Below are 13791 nucleotides of genomic sequence, written 5' to 3'. Positions count from 1 at the left end.
AAATAAAAAAAGTTGGGGTTGTGGATCACCCTTAAAGGAAAATAAAACAACAAAAAGCTTTCAGTCACATTCATCTAGCATAGATCTGCAGCAGAGTAGCCCCTTTGAGGCAGCCTAGGCACATCAAGAAAACCTACAAACCATTTGCAAGACAAGATGAACATCTGCAGGAACAGCCAGCTGTGAAAACAGACAGGTCATCTATGGGCTGAGGTAAAGCAGTCTAAGGTAACTGCAGGTCAGACCATTAGAAAGCAGAAGTGAAACCACTTCAGAGATCTCAGCCTGGCGGCTGTTTCTGAGTCACATCTTTCAGGAGGAGGACGTCACTCCCATCATAACATTAGGTTAGTTTTGGATATGAGTGGTTGGACTCAGATCAGAGGTTCAGCTCTCAGCCAACAGGGTCCAGATCTTATCAAGATCAGCTGCATTTATTTATCTGCAGGAACTCTTGCACCTCTTCCCTTCCCCTTTGGGAGGAACTAAAGATGAAATCAAAATGGTCCATGGAGTTGGAGTTCAATTTATTTCTACAGAAACCTGATTTGAGATCATTTATTATGTAGGCAGAATATTATCCAGGCAGGAAACCTCAGACATCACCTGCATCAGAAAAACGACAGACAAACAGCTCTATAGAATTGCAGGAAATGGAAAAGAACCCAGAAGATGGAATCTGCAGCTGACCGGAGTACATGAGCTGGAGTATTTTACAGATCCATCTTCATGAAGTGATCTAGAATTTCGCTCCAGGCTAATCAGATTCATTTTGTTGGTGTCGACCCATCATTTACTGAAGGAATCTAAAACGATGAACACCTGCTTAGAGGGAACTATGGCTGAGGAGTGCTTTCACAACTTAAAGATCATCTGCAATTTGCTGGGCTTCTTCTGAGAAGCTCTTTCTCCTTAGGACCCTCTGCACCAAACTAGATATGAATCAGGCCTCTTTTACCAAACACATTTCCAGAGAGGATCTGTGATGTTATTTGGATCTAGACACAGGTTGTTCTACTGCTGCAATGGAAACATAAGGATCCAAAGAACCAAAAAACTGGACAAGTAGGTCGTGGAGCTGCAGACTTGTTGATGAAGATTTGACTCTGGGTGCATTCATGATCCAGATAGCTACACGGATAGCATAAAAACTGGACAGTACCCTCTGCACGCCTGAGGGGTGGGGTTATGTGACACACTGCTGCAAGAGGTGTTGTTTTGATCAGTTTTGTGCTCCTTCATAAGGTCTGATTACCAGAAGAAAATAAAAGGGTCCTCCAAGTTCACTCATGGACACCAGTCCCATCAAACCAGTATCGAAAAGCAGGGAGCAGCTGAAAACCCTCTGATTTATAAAGCGTGCTTTTGCACAAAACCAACAAACAGGAAAGCTTGGGTGCACAATTCTCAAAAAAACACAAATATAAAACAAGCCGTAAACATAGAATTTAAAATATATTAATGAATTATAGGTATAAATATTTTGCCTGTTTGATATTGTTCAAAAATGGACAAGGTTCCATTGCTCAAGTCTGTTTATTAAGGTTTTAAACTAATCCCTAAAAGATTAGGAAATATATATATATTAAGATGAATGAGGCAAAACGAGCCCATTTCTGCCCTCATTAAATCCTATTTATATGTGCTTTCCATTATTTTTTTGGTTTTTTTTCCCTGTTTTTCATTAGTTACACCTGTTAACCTCTCTGGATTTACTGAAAAATGCCTCTTAGCAGTGTGAATTCGCCAGGAATTGTCGAATCTAATCAATAATAAACCTACTCTCTGGCTGAGGCAACTTTTAGGAAATAAATTAATCAATGAAATTGATTCTCATAATTTTACAGCCAGCAAAAATTGCCTGTAAACTTTCCCTAACCAACGTCCATTTCTGCCTTTGAAAAATTCGGTGTTCTCTTGGCTGTGGTCGCATAGTAACCATTAAAACAACACTAATGGTTCACAGTGATCTTAATGCAGGGCTTTGCATGGACCTTATATGGTTTAATGTAGGTGTGAAAAGGGATAGGAAGTCTGAGTTACAGCTGTGTTTACTTGGTTTTTATGTGCGGGCATATTTTTAGAAATCAGGGTATTTTTTTTTTGCCTACTCCCTTTTCAGCCAGAGTTTAAGCATGGATTCCAAGCCATGTTTTGTTAATGAGACCTCAATGTTCTAAAGAAATTTCTGTTTGTCCTCAAAAACATTTCCAAGTCTGAATCAATAAGATCTGATAGGATTCCTTTGCGGAATGGTCTATCAGTCTGGTGTACCGCCATCAGGATTGGACTTCACCCTGTCAAACCTCCTCCAACCTGTTCCCACCACTCAGAACTTTCTAAAGTCGTTAAGGCAGAGTTAAGCCTCAAACAGGGCTTGTGAACCTGAAAGTACACATCAGCTTCCCTGCTTTCCTACAAAGCAATATCTGTTCATTTGGTTTAACAAAGGCGGAAACAGCTGTCATAGGAACTGGATGATAACTGGTTATCTTCTTTCTACAGAACCTTTCCAATGTTTTGCTTCACACGTGATATTATGTCCCCATCCAAACAGAAGGATGTAATGTGAAGAAGAAGATATGGTTAATAATAAAAAAAAAAATCCCTAAACCTGGCATGGCTCCATCTGTATTCAAACCAAAACAGTCTAAAGTCTCCAAATCTGTCAGCAGAATCCAGATAATCTGGTTCTCAGAGGGTCTTTTGAGAACATTAAAGAACATTGGGCTTCATGCAGACCAAGGACCCAGCAGACAGGCTTATTCATTTGAATGCATCTCCAACACTGGTTCTAATAGGACTGCTTCTGACAGCAGCAGTCCTGGGTGGACTGAATGAACTCCGTGACTCTCCCATGCGTGTCCCCTGCAGTCTGCAGCGTCTCAGCAGGATGCTGAGTGTTTGTTGCTTTGTTCCATGAAGGGACAAGGAACCTGCTGAGACATTCCAGTCTTTGTTCAGCTGTGAGCTCGTCCATCTCTGCTGCTTTCATCTGGACACAAAGACTGGCAGGGACTCTGAGAGCCGCCAAGTAAACCCACTGGCCCCGATGGTCCACAGAGGGACACCTCCAGCTGCAGGAGATGGTTCCTCTATGCTGATAAGAGAACGCTGAATGACAGCTAAGCCAATCAGGAGTCTTACCTCGACTGCCAGAAAACCCAGACTTTCCAGTAGGTTGTTGGCAGCTTTAGCGACCCGCTGGACCGCTTCAGGGTCGGACCGGACATCCCTCTGAAAAACACAAATGGATACTTCAGTTTTCAACATCAACTTCTGAGAGAAACTGGATCCCAGATGGACGTTTCTGCTTTAATTTAGCATCAGAAAAATACAGAACTCAGCTTAGAACTGAGTTCAGAACCCATCTAAGAACCAAACTAGGAATCAGAGCCATTTCCTTTAGACAGCATGAACTTGGTCACTGATAACAATTTTTAAAAAAAATAGATGTTAGCTTTCATCAGGACTGGTCATTTAAATTCCATATTTAACAAATGTTTAGGCTTCCCTTCTTCATTCTCTAGAAAATAAAAAGTAACCTATCCAAGAAATGACTCATGAAAAATGACTCAGCAGTTGATTGCATTTCTTTTTTTTGTTTTGCTTGTTTATATATATATATATATAAAAATAAAAAAAAATTATTTAGAGAGTAAACAGAAACTTACTGGCTTATTTCTCTGACTAATCCAACCAGCACACTCTCTGACAACCAGTCGCCTGGAACGCTCGTTGAACAGAGCATCACTTTAGACAGATACAGACAGGTTTCACAAGTAACCTCCTCCCCACACCCGCTGTCTCTTGTTGTGCCTGTGCAATCAAAGTAGTCCTAATCCGCACATGATGCACAAATTATTGTATTGCCTGCACACTCTCACTTGCATAAAGAAAAGAAAAAAAACAAACAAAAAAAAAACCCTTGCATAGTCTAAAAATCAGGGATAATTTATCCGACTCGCGGGCATCCGTGAAGAACCATCTATATCAGGGAGACTGCCGAAACTTCCGGCAGACTTGGGATGTTTGTATATATGACTTTTTTTTTTTTTTTTCTTTAACCATCCTGTAAAGATTTCACTCCATCCTTCTCACTCAGCTCCCTCCTAGTCTAGTCTTGACCTTTTCTGTTCTGTATTGTTAATAATAGTTTATTTGCCACTTTTCATTTTTGGTGAAACAAAATGGATCCCATCTCCATTTATTACCCAAGCACAGAGAACGACTAGTAACATCAAGGGGACATGTTTATGCATTCAGCTATCCTCTGACCACAGCATAAGTATCAGTATTTACCAACAGAAAAGTGGTCTATAGTTAGGCTGCTACAGGCTTACGCTGCTGGAGGACAAACTACTTTTTTTCCCCTCACTCTGCTAAGTTCTACTTATCTACATTCATATTTCTGTTCAACTTTTTACTTTATATTTTTTCCACCTTTTCTTGTATAGTAGCTTTATCTGGTCTGGTGTTCTAAGACACCATCCTGCAGGGAGGCATCAGTTTTGTCATCATCCATTATAGATCATAGAGAGGTCTGTTTTTCACAGTTTAGTCCATTCTCCTACACAGCTACAGGCTCAGATTTTACTGTTACTAGCTGTGTTTACCCTCTAGTCCTTTTTATCCAATGTATAAATAAACTGAATCGACTTGAATTGTTCCTCCTGGAACGTGGTGACGTTTAGCTGTACAGTAGGTCCTCAGCTAACCTCAGACGCTCTTAGAAATCTCTCCATTTCCATAGAAACTTGCTGACGTGCCACTCATATATTTCAGTAGACAAAAGAGTCCAAAGCCTCTGTGACACCCTGTTTCTTTAGAGGCTTCAGATCATTTAAAATGGGTCTCCAGGCTACAAAAACCAGGCCCACAGAGAGGCAAGGCGCAGCGCAGCAGGCAGGCCGTGGCACGTATCCTCCCACACACACAAAGCACTCTGAGCTCACCTGCTTAAAGTCACCTGACCTTGGGACCAGGAGGGGGAGGACCCACTACACAACAGAACTCTGCATTAGAGCTGCCAGACAGACATACTGAGGGCCCAGAATACCTATACAAACTTCTAGTTCAGGGAACATTGGTCTGTTTTCAGTAGAACTTAACTGGTTCCACTTTTTTGGCCAATTTCTATTCCTGGAATGCCACCTAAAAACCGGTCCCAGAAACACCTGATCTAGACTGAACTGTTTAAGAAACATCTCAGGGTGAGGCTCTGGTCCCTCTGGAAGCTAGAAGCTGACATTAATGTACCTGAAACAGAGTTTCAAACAAACTCTTCTCCAATAAAACAGATCTAAGAGGTTCTCGTCCTGAAATTAGAGACCTATGTATGACCCAGTTCCAGTCTAGAATTTGGTTGCTTTCATCAGCGTTCAAAGGATAGAGGGACAACAAGGAATCTCCAATACAATCAATGAGTACCAGTTGGGAGCTTAGGGTACTGGGTAGGATCAGGGTGACTGGATAAGGCAGCACAGAGGGTAGAACCTGGCAGACTTAAGGTCTCTGGGTTCTCAATCCTGAGCAGGATTACTTATGAATAGGATTTGCGGATCCAGATGGGTTTAGATTCAGTATCTACTCCTCTTAGTGCCGAAGAAACCTGCAGTGATCTTTGTAGTTGATACTGGGAGGAGTCACTTCACCTCACCTTTAGGACAACCAATCCGGTTCCTTGAACTTACAGGAGTGGTTCTGTTCTTACCTGAATGGGTTTGAAGAAGTCCAGGTTGCTCATAAAGTGCTCCTCAGCAATGTCCAGCCAGGTGGGCGGAGCTCGACAGAGGAACTCCTGCACCTGCAACGCCACCTGCTGGTCTGAGATCGTCACAAAGTCCCCTAAGGCATCTGTTCCACCGTTCCTTGGGCACATGTTCTTCAAGTGAACCCCGAAACCTTTGAGGAGGACCTGAGACATAAACCAGAGGAGACCAGGTGCTGAGACAGTATCTAAGGCTACTTATCTCACAGGTTTAATCTGACATAGTGCTTCATTCACTCATCATCTTGTGAACCTGTGTCAAAATTGAGCTTATACAGTGAGTTTCCTCACCCTCTCCAGGTTAACGTCTGCTTCTATGATCTCCTGGATGCTGTGTTGGGACAAGGAGGCGTTCCACTGCAGAAAGCTTGACAGAGTTTCATTGTCTTGCAGGAAATGCTTTAACTTGAAGCCTGTGAGAGGAAAAAACAGACAAACAGAACAGCTCAGAGAAACCCGACACGTCGTCGTCCTCCTCCTCCTCTAAATTGTCCGCTTTTGTGCTTCAACTGTACAGGGATCAGTCCCCGCAGGGACATGTTAATGTCCACAGACAGCAGGAGAAGTTTTACTGGTCTGAAACCAGGCTGCATGATTAAATCTGAAGTTTTAATTCAAAATTTTCAGGATTATCTGGTTCCACTAAACCTCGCTGTACGACAGTACTCACCCAGCGTTAAAGCTCCTATAAGATATTCCCAAGGATCAATAACCAATTACAAACCACAGAGGGGGAGGAAACATCCAAGTGCAGTTGATGAAACCAAGCCTGTTGTCATGGTTTCATGATAAACTATGGTGACTCTGCATCATCCTTAATTCAGCTGAACCAGGAAGCGTCTACATTATTTGTGGGAATTTAAAAACACCTGGAGTTATAGCTGAGAACTTAGGCTCAGCTTCAGAGGAGCAGGTCTTCACATGTTCGGAAAATTTCCACTGACTTCTATCATTTCGTGTGAATGAAGCCCCTGTGCACACGCCCACCCCTTCCGACTGCAGGTCTCAACAGGCGGCTGAAGGTTCACCCAGCTTAGAGCTGAAGGTCTGGACCTTTTTATAGTTTTCTTCCCGGGTCCAGTCAGAACATCAGTCATGGATTGAATTGAATATTAGTTAAAGCACAAAGAAACCAAAAATACATAAAACACATCAGCCAGAACTGGAACCCAGTCATCTTTTTCTGATGATTAAAGATCAGATGAACAGAACCTGGTTCTCAGGTCAACACCACCCGAAGCAGGGAGGGAGAAACTGGACCAGCAGAACCTGACTGAACATTTTAGGTCCTGGAGAAGCAGAAAGGAAGGAGCCAATTATTGATAAACTGATAATCAGTAGTGTGAGCACCTCTGCAACATCCAGGTGCGTGTTTAGCAATGCAAAGCTGGAAATACAACAGCAATGACCTTAGAGCAGGAACAGATGCTGCTCATCAACCAGTGAGGGGTTAAAAGGTCATCTTCAAACCATCTGAGGTTCATCTTCCAGCAGAGAGGAAGATTATGTCACAGAAGAGGGCATCTCTGACACCTGCCAATCTCCAAATGAATTTCCAAAAAGATTCATCCCAAATTCTGGGTCGGAAGCTCAAATAGAGAACCTTTATCAATGTGACTACCTATGCAGAGGCTGGACAACATGTAGAACATTGCATGACCACCAGTATTTTAGTTTTTGCTGAAACTGATGAGCAGTGACTGCATATCTCCACAAGCTGAGGTACAGGGGCCACAGAGGGACAGAAAGCTCTGTGTTTGAGGACAGTTATTGGCGGGTCAGAGGATCACACCAGTTGTGTCACATCAGCAAATTCCAGTGATGTGATTGGTTAAATGAGCTCCTACAGAGAGAGAAGTCTGCTTGAATCAGTGTCCCCAGTTCACTGAGTCCATTAAACTCACTGCACGACACCTCAGACAGGTTCTGCCTGCTGCTGGACCTTTCAGCAAATGGACTTGCATATGTACTTGCCCTGTTGGATCTCAGTGCTGCTTTTGATCCAATAAGCCACAATATTCTTAGAGGAAGGTTTGAACCTGCTATAGGGATTATGGAAGCAGCACTCAGTCGGTCTGAATCTCATTTGTCTAAATTATTTCAGCTTGCTCATGTTAATGCTAAATCTGTTACCACAGGGTGGTACAAGTGTGTATGAAGACATGAAAACCTGGATGACCTTAATTATTCTGCTTTTAAATTCTGAGAAGAGAATGGTTATTGTCTGAACCAAAACATCTGAAAGAGAGGCTGCTTAGTCTAAGTCAAGCTGGTCTTGAATATCCTTATGTACAAAATGACTTAGCCACCCAGATCACAGACTATCCTGAAGTAGTAAAAGGCACTTTTAATTTGATGATTTGTGCAAGAGAATCAGAAAATCTAAATATCTCACAATCTGATCTGCCCCAAAGTTATAATTTTGGGGTTTATAATACAGCTTTTCCTTGAGCCATGGCAAAAAAAAAATAGGGTAGGGACTTTAAAATTAGTTTCTAGGGTAGGTATTGGATATTCACACTTTGGGGATCCAGTGGAACCCCCTCCTCGCAAATACAGTGGCTCTGTTAACCATGAACATGGTTTCGAAACAAACACTCTTTAAAAACAAAAATGAACAACTTTCAGGGTCTGTTATCCACAGAAAAGAAGTAATGTCAGATCATTGTACCAGATTACACAGATGAGACATGTCATATCTGATTTTTGAGTCATGACAGAAGAGAGCAGCTGGCCCTGGAATGACGGCGTGCATCTGGTAAATACGAGAAAGACTTAAGGGAACAGACTTAGGTTATCATTTACAGAGCACCCGCCTGTGTATAATTTAGTAAGCCAAAGTTTCTTTTATTATTCCTTAGGCATGGTTTAAGGTTTTTATATAGTAAAATAATGTTGGGTTTGACACTCTCCGTTCATTGTGCTCTTCAGTTGAACTTTTCCTTTCACCTCGCCAGCATAAACCTCAATATTTTTCCTGATCCCCGTCAGTAGATAATATTCATTCGTTCATGTCAGGCGTCAGCACTTACCCAGGTCCATTTGGACCTCCTCCTGAGCTTGCAAGAAAAAAGGCAGTAATGAAAATACTTACAATGCGGGCAGGGTGGAGCAAAGCAAGCCTACGTGAAGCCTGTTGAGTTTTTGTTTTCAGGCTCCTCTCGTATGGAAGCAACTTCCAGTTTCAATTTATGAGGTGGACACTCTGTTTTTAAGACTAGGCTTAAAAATGTTTTTTTTTTTAATTAAAGCTACAGTGTGTAATTTTTAGCGACATCTAACGTCCAGACTGCAGACCGCAGCAACATGAACATCTCCCCCCCAACGCTTCTCCCCCCAACAGTACGGCGAGCGTTACGGGACAAAATGTCTTCCACGACGTCCGCATCACCTACCTTCTCAAGTGATGAGGTTTGTTTACATAGATAATTTTACAGATAGTATTCTCAGGCATAATACTGCCATCTATTGTTCAGTACTGTCTCAGTTCATCTCTCTCAACTTGCCGTAGTTACTTTCGAGCGTAATGGGCGATCTCGCAATAGTTTGTTGGCTCTGCGCTGCCGTAGTGCAAAGATGTCTGCCTCCATGGCTGGGAGACCCGCTCCTATGTAATTATAAATAACGAATTCTAAGGCAACGCAAATATTAAAGCTACAGTGTGTAACTTTTAGCGACATCTAGCGGTCAGACTCCAGACTGCAGCAACATGAACATCTCCCCCCCACCGCTTCTCCCCCCCAACAGTACGGCGAGCGTTATGGGACAAAATGTCTTCCACGACGTCCGCATCACCTACCTTCTCAAGTGATGAGGTTTGTTTACATAGATAATTTTACAGATAGTATTTCATTAGTCTGTGTAGGGTATAGATTTCATGTAGACTTAAGTAATAATAAATATACCCGTTATTTTTTCTACATCGTTGTGACGTTTTGGCGATCTCGCAATCACTAGTTTGTTGGCTCTGCGCTGCCGTAGCGCAAAGATGTCTGCCTCCATGGCTGCGAGACCCGCTCCTATGTAATTATAAATAACGAATTCTAAGGCAACGCAAATATTAAGGTTAAGAGGCTGAGCTCGTAGATGATGATAAATAACATAGTTATGTATAATATATTACATTTCTGACTGTATATCCCTCTAATTATTACACACTGTAGCTTTAAGTTTATAGTTAGAGTGACTCAAGTTATCCTGACCCATTTCTGTAGTTATGCTGCTATAGGCTTCGGCTGCTGGAGGACATAGAGACGACTTCTTCCCTGTTCTGCAAATTTCACCTCCTGTTCTCTAATTATTCAACACCTGAAGTTGTTTGTGCCATTTAGCTCATGTTTTCAGGTTTTAACATGGAAAGAACAGTGTCTCTTTTTTATTTCCACACTTTTGCTGCAGAGGGCAGCTCACACAGTTCTTGTTTTACTGGAGGCTCCATCCTACAAAAAAAGAGAGCCCAGTCTTGCTCAGGAGGCAGGGTTGCAAGGTTCTATAAATTTTTTCCCCCTCCAGGCGCATGTCATCATCAACTGGTGTGCTTGCACTGTAGTTATAGTCAGGCTGAAATTTGAATGTGAAGAGTTCTGAGTATGAACTGGTCTTTTTGGTGGAGTTTCCCAAATGACTTTTGTTGTACATTTCTGCCTCAGAAACAGGGCTCATGGGAAAGCTTCTGGAGGTCCAAATTAGAACCTCACTGTGCAGTTCACCTAATATACATATTCTTCAACATCATGAACAACTAGGCCTCGACGGTTTTATACGTATGACCAGGTAAGTTAATCCCAATATGTAGGTAAGCCTGTGGCAGCACATCTCCCCGCCCCCTCATCACACCAGCCACATTGAACCAATCGCACACCACAGTTCATCAGATCAGAGAGAACAAATGTTCTGATGTTCCGTCATGGGGGGGCAGGTTGGAGCAGGTAGAAAAGAGAAACACATCCCACGCTGAGACACAAATTAATACACAAAAGAGCCAAATTCTTTTAGTTCAGTGAGCCTGAAAACCTCTGCAGAGGCCAGCTCCTCCTTCTGGTCTTACTCTGACAAGCTGAGCCCAAACCAGACCTCGGAGTGGTTCCTACCTGAGCGGCTGTTCTGCAGAACTTCCAGGGCCTGAGCCAGCTCTTTAAATCCCTCCAGGTTTTTATCATTCTGGCTGTACAGCAGGATCTTCTTTGCATCCGAAAACAAGCGAGATATTCTGAAAATTTAACACAGAAATACAGCAGTGTTTACTTTAAATAAAGAACTGGTACCAAGCTGAAAAAGAAAATCTGGACAGCAGAGGAGCTAAAAAGATTCCAGGAGGTTCCAGACAATCCCTGATCAGGAGCTGAAGTGTAGGATTAAAAAGCTTTTCCAGAGCGACTCACAGAAGGAGTTTATTTAGAAACTGACAGAACTCCAAACAATTCTAAAACTAAAAATTCAGATGCTTTATTTAACCTTTAATATCACAGAAACTTCCAAAACTACAAATCCAATACATTTTTGTTAATTCAATTAGGATTTGTTAATGTAAAAACTTCAACATTTTAGAATTTAATTAAGATGACCTTTATTCAGCTTAAATCTGACAGATCAGGTCAAACTTTAATCATACATTTTTACTCAACTACAACAGTACTGAAGAAATACCGATTCTTTATCAGAAGGGAAACAAGAATTAACTTAATGAATCTGTCATGTATTGCAATGTTCACTAAAAATACTAAAAGTCATGATCTGGAAGCTTAGAAAGAACTTTAAGTTGGGACTCTGTGGATCAAGGAATACCTGCCAGTCTGATGGAAGTTTAATTAATCTCCATATCAAATTCTAATAAAGCAGTTTATCAATAGCAATAAAATCTCTCTAGCTTTTCAGGATAAAATCCTCAGCTCACACAGACTCACATGGAGTCATTGAAGTTTCCAACGATGCCTGGAGACTCGCCCGGCGTTGGGTGTCTAAAGCATGGGTTGTTGGCATTGCAGAGGATGCCCTGAATCCACGGCAGGGTTCCGGCTGAAGGCATGGCCTTGTTGGGAAAGTGGCCTGCAGACAGGAAGTGAAAACAGGAAGTGAAAAAAAAAGGGTTATTAAAGGAGATGAAGGGTTATAGCTGAAGGAAAATAAAACCCAAACAGAAACATTACAGCTGTTTATTGATGGTTCTACAGGTTTTCTGCAAGGTTTGGTTAAATCTTCATTAATTTATTAAAACAGGACATTTTAAAATCACCAAAACAACGAAAAAGGAACCAATTGTGCCAAAGCAAAGGTTATTCTACAAGCTTTTCTCCTGATTGATTCCCATTTTTGGCTCCAAATGAAAGGTAGCTGAACCAAGTGCTGAAGAACTGATTAAAACATTCAGTTTCAGGCAGGAATTGTGACATCATTGAATTAAATCCTACATCTCCTGCCCATTTGATGTAGGATCCACCTGTCAGTGAATCACCAGCTTCCTGACTGACCAGCAGCTGTGAAACAGGCTGGGGAACAGGAGTCCTTCTCAGGCCTTCTGTCTCCTTTGGGTTTATGAACATGTCTCCCAATGTCGGCATTTTTCTTTGTCTACATGTGGGCCAACAGGTCACTGCAGTTTATCTGCATCTATGTGTTGCAGCACATGTGTATTTGTGAGCCAGGTATAATCTGCCAGATGTTTGGGACGTGTCCCCTTTATCTTCCTGCTGTGTTGGAACCATGTGTTCACCTGTACTGGGATCTAGAAGATAACAATTATCACCTGAAGAGGAGCATCAGCTGCGGCAGTGCGGCTCCGACCTTTATTCCGACCCTCGTGCCGGGCTGGGGTGCAGCTATCAGGAACCTTTAAGACTGCCAACTGGCCTGTTTTCTAATCACGGCTGATAAGATAAGGGCTGCAGGCTGCAGCTTCTCTGAGGTCCACAGGTCACCTTACCACGAGCACCACTGTTCAATAATCAATAAACACTCATACATATTGAGGTGCTTTACCGCGCTGCTGCAGGTCGGGGTTCTGGTTCACTCCTTAAATGAACCGCTGCTTTATCTTCTCATCTTAAAAACCTTTGATAATAAGTTCAGTCAAAAAACTGTTGCAGCAGAACAGCACTCCTCGGATCCCAGTCAGTTTGAGTCAGAAACGAACAACGAACTCCGTTCCATCAGTAGGACATTATAGAAGACTGAGCTGCAGCCGGGAGAGCTGGAACTTTTATCATTGAAAAACAAAAAAACAAACAAACATTGGGTTCTGACTTTTCTCTAAACCAGCTGTTCCTATAGACTCTGGTACCATTTAACTGGTTCTCTTATCACAATTAGGAATTAAAGACTTTTCACTTGAAATGTCTTAAGTTAGAAAGAACGCTTCACAAAGATCCCTGGAGAGTAAATTCAACAGAACTAAACATTTCAGACCAGCTACTATATTTCCCCATCATCTGCTGTCGTTTGCTTTCATTTCACCAGTCGTTCATTAATGCAGAGCTGAACGTTCCTAAATTCTTCCCGTTAGCTCCAAAGCTTTGCTGACCAGGATACTATCGGCTGGTGGGAGGATTTATACTGTTAGTTCTGACCAGCCTTTCTGTGGTTTCAGAGTCAGTGTAAAGAGTTTGGGCAGCTGACCTTTGTTAGCATAAAGCTGAACAAATAGAAATGTTAAACATCAGGTGCTTTCAGGAAGAGTCAGGAAAAGAAAATTGGGATTCAGCTTGGATTAATGGCTGAGCTCTGCTCTTCAGTAAAATCTGACAGCCGATTTATCTGGATGGTCTTCACCGAACCTAGTTGGAACTTTTTTCAGGGTTGGGAACCCTGCATCCCGGCTATCCTTTGCTCAGACTTTCTCAGAGCGAGTTTCAACATGCAGAATGAATCACTACGGCACAGAACTTCTGCTTTTGGAGCAAAACAAGCTGCTTTGTGATGGAGGCTCAAACACGTGACATCACCACAACACTGACTCAGGAGCTGGGGTCGGTTTTCTTTTGGTTGGGCCAGCTCTTAAACAATGTGAGCTGAATTCATAGAAACCC

The 13791-nt window shown here is 42.2% G+C and overlaps 1 protein-coding gene across 3 annotated transcripts in view; it reads right to left on the bottom strand.

Annotated features, from left to right (window-relative positions):
* The window catches only part of abca1b (ATP-binding cassette, sub-family A (ABC1), member 1B), a 48961-nt gene that overhangs the window by 23620 nt on the left and 11550 nt on the right, over window positions 1-13791 (bottom strand). For all 3 annotated transcript variants that reach the window (XM_038286682.1, XM_038286684.1, XM_038286683.1), the window contains exons 4-8: window positions 11674-11815; window positions 10861-10979; window positions 6062-6183; window positions 5714-5917; window positions 3148-3237 (exon numbers count right to left, since the gene is read on the bottom strand). In XM_038286682.1, the coding sequence (XP_038142610.1) occupies window positions 3148-3237; window positions 5714-5917; window positions 6062-6183; window positions 10861-10979; window positions 11674-11815 (677 nt within the window). The remainder of the gene's footprint in view (window positions 1-3147; window positions 3238-5713; window positions 5918-6061; window positions 6184-10860; window positions 10980-11673; window positions 11816-13791) is intronic.

The sequence above is a fragment of the Cyprinodon tularosa genome, unplaced genomic scaffold (assembly GCF_016077235.1).
Source record: "Cyprinodon tularosa strain WSP-4 unplaced genomic scaffold, ASM1607723v1 ctg229, whole genome shotgun sequence".
Classification (NCBI taxonomy): Eukaryota; Metazoa; Chordata; class Actinopteri; order Cyprinodontiformes; family Cyprinodontidae; genus Cyprinodon; species Cyprinodon tularosa.
This window is presented reverse-complemented; position numbering and strand designations above follow the sequence as displayed.